Here is a 3,196-nt window from a genome sequence, read left to right on the forward strand (position 1 = left end):
TATATATGCTTTGCCACTGTATCAGCTGATGAATATTTGGACTATTTCTACTTTTCTGGCTTTTATGAAATTTAGGAATAAATTAATAGGTTGTATGGTAACTATGTTTAACTTTTTGAGGAACTGTCAAGTCTATTTTACAAAATGGCTGTGCCAGTTCACATACTCACTAGCAATGTATTTGAACCCTCATTTTAATTTTTGTAAGTATCTATCTATCTATCTATCTATCTATCTATCTATCTATCTATATGTTGTACAGAGTCTTACTATGCAGCTTGGACTCCTAGTAAGCCTCCTGTTTTCAGCCTCTCCAGGGCTGGCATTACAGGCAGCTGCAACCACGCTCAAACTTAGTGGTGGGTTTGGCGCACCTGGGGGTCAGGCCGGCATGGCATGTGGTGCTGGAGATCAAACCCCAGGTCCCTGTGCTTGCCTCAGCAGCTTCATTAATATTTATTGTTAGGCTTGGGAAATAGCTCGGCAATCTAAGCATCTGCCTAGCATGCACAAGGACCAGAGTTCCGTCCCCAGTACCGCACGCCATGCAGCCCAAAGCCGGGTATGGTGATGCATGCCTGTAATCCCAGTGCTGAGGAGGCTGAGACAGGAGGATCACTATAAGTCAGAAATGCATAGGAGATACTGTTTCAAAATAAACAAATTTTTAATTGTCAATCAATCCTACTGGGTGTAGACAGTATATCATGGTTTTGATTTATATGTCCCTTATGGATAGTAATCACGTGTACATTTTTCAGTTGCCATTATAATGTGTAAAAATTAATAGGTGAAATTAATTTTAGTATATCTTACTGGATTTAAAGTATTATTCGGGCTGGCCAAATAGCTCAGCAGATTAAAGTCCCTGTAAGAAGGTGCAGGGCCCTGGGATTCGATCCCCGGGCCTGCCGTGCCAGCATGCTGAGACAGCAATTGAGACTGGATGTGGTGGCACGTGCCTGTAATCCCAACTCTTGGGAGGCTGTAAAGAGCCAGATCACTATGAGTCTGATCTAGTAGTGAGATCCTGAACACCCTGTAGACCCTTAACTAAAATACAGAAAGAAAAAAAAAACCAGTATTATTGAAACATATTGTATTTTTATCAACATAAAATTAATGAGATTCTTCCATTCTTTAGTTTTAAGTCTATAGAATCTGAAGTATATTTTACACCTACAGTACACCTCTAATTCAGACTGGCCACATTTAAGGTACTCAGTAGCCACATGCAGCTCATGACCACTGTCATAGGATAGCACAAATCTAAGGGAAGGTGGTTCTAGAGAAGTAGAACAGAGGAGCTGGGGAGACGACTGTCAAGACTATTGACAGTGGACAGCCTGCTGGTTACCAATGTTGACTGTTGACAGCCCACTGTGTTTAGGGATAGGAGACAAGGCTGGAGGGGAAGGGCTGAAGTAAGAGCTAGAACAACACCTTAGTTTCTGTGTCTTACCCTTCAGCGATGAAGAAATGTGTCAGAGGTTCCTTAAGGAGAACAGCTGGAATATGTTTCGAAAGAACCTCGTGCGGCTATTGGTAAAACCTCGTCAAAGCCCCCCATTTGTCCCTATGAAGCCCCAGAAAAAGGGGATCTACAACCCTAAGTCTTTGGTCCTGGATCTATGTAGCATCAACAAGAAGACTGAACCATGTTATCCCATTTTTATGGCACCTGAGGAATACCTCCCCCCACTTAGGATTGTCCAGGCCATCGCAGCACCTCAGCACAAAATCCAGTAACTCCTGCCTCAGTATAAGAAAGTGAGGTTCCTTCTTCAGAACCAATAAAGGATATTGGATTGGCTGCCTTGTTTTCTGAATGAGCACAATGAGATTTGTGGTGCTTGGAAGGTGGGGGTGCTAGAGGGCTGGCTGGTGGTCCAGAGAAGTGTTTGGGAGCAGCAACGTATTCTTTCTTGACACTTGTGGGCTGGGCTAAGAAAACAGATGGTCAAGGAAGCTGAAGTGGATGAGCTTATCACTGGAGGTGGTCTCGGGGAAAGAAGGTCTTACTCCTTATACAAGGGACTCTGACCAAAGTGGTCGAAACTAAGGCTGTAAACACAAATACCTTCCAAGATCAGGTAAGTCATTTAAAGGAGATCAGCAGGGCTGGGAGGCAGCAGGGAATGGTAAGTATGCTGCGATAGGATGTGCTCATTCCTTAGCCAACATTTTGGCTCTAGCCTTCCAAGGTCAATTAAGACTCAGGACATATGAGAACTTGTACTGTAATGTCATTTAACTCAGTAGTGTCCCAAATTTTCTGATCAAGGAGATTATGGGGCCAAAGAGGAGAGTGATCGATGATGTAGAGTGTGCCTAAGGAGAGTCACATGGAGAGAAAACATTCTCTCAGGCTTTCACAGAGAGCACATTGGCCAAGCAATGGCCGTGACTCATCCACATGGCTGACACTGACAAAGGTTCTACAATCTGAGGTACAGGATCTCAGGATAAATCCTGAGGGGATTTCACTGACCTTCTCAGACCCAAAAGCTACAACTCTTGTTGTATAGGTCCTGCTTTACCTTGGTCTTAACCACCCAGCAGAAAAGTATAAAAACAAAGTATAAGAAGTAAAGCCATGGTGTTATGTAGGGGACTCAGGTCAACAATTTCTGACACTGCTAGTCAAGAGGAAGACTCAATACTATTATGGACTACTGGACTCTTTTAGAATATTTTGCTGAGTTAACATACCTATAATATTCAAATGATGGAACTAAAAATAAAAGGGGTTACAGATGAATGTCCATTTTATTTCTGTATATTCAAAATGGTTAGGATAGATATATAGAAGGAGCACCTGCTCCTTTGTCCCAGTTGATGCATGCTAAGAATTAAGGAAGGAATGCTGTTTCTAGTCTGTCGGTTGTTCAAAAGAGTCAAGAAATTGTGTCATTTTAGCAGCACATATACTAAAATTGGAAAGATACAGAGTGTGTCAAGAAATCCAGTATTTCATATGAGTCCTATTATTTTTTTAAAATGAGTGACCATCCTGGCATGGTGGTACATGCCTGAAATCCCAGCACTCAGGAGGCCAAGACAGAAGGATCTCTGTGAGTTGTTGTTGTTTTTTTTTTTTTTTTTTTTTTGCTCTGAATGCCTTCAGGGCAGGTTTGGCTGGCTTGAGTTGTGGGGACTGAACCACAGCAACCTGAATCTGACTGCTTTGTTGAAG

At 42.5% G+C, this 3,196-nt stretch overlaps 1 protein-coding gene across 1 annotated transcript in view; it reads left to right on the forward strand.

The window, feature by feature from the left end:
* The window catches only part of Cnbd2 (cyclic nucleotide binding domain containing 2), a 78,326-nt gene extending 76,098 nt beyond the window's left edge, over positions 1-2,228 (forward strand). The window contains 1 exon segment of the mRNA XM_004630989.3: positions 1,470-2,228. Coding sequence (XP_004631046.3) covers positions 1,470-1,797 — 328 coding nt within the window. The 3' untranslated portion in view covers positions 1,798-2,228.
* The last annotated feature ends 968 nt before the right edge of the window (positions 2,229-3,196 follow it).

The sequence above is a fragment of the Octodon degus genome, unplaced genomic scaffold, assembly GCF_000260255.1.
Source record: "Octodon degus isolate 3935 unplaced genomic scaffold, OctDeg1.0 scaffold00037, whole genome shotgun sequence".
NCBI lineage: Eukaryota > Metazoa > Chordata > Mammalia > Rodentia > Octodontidae > Octodon > Octodon degus.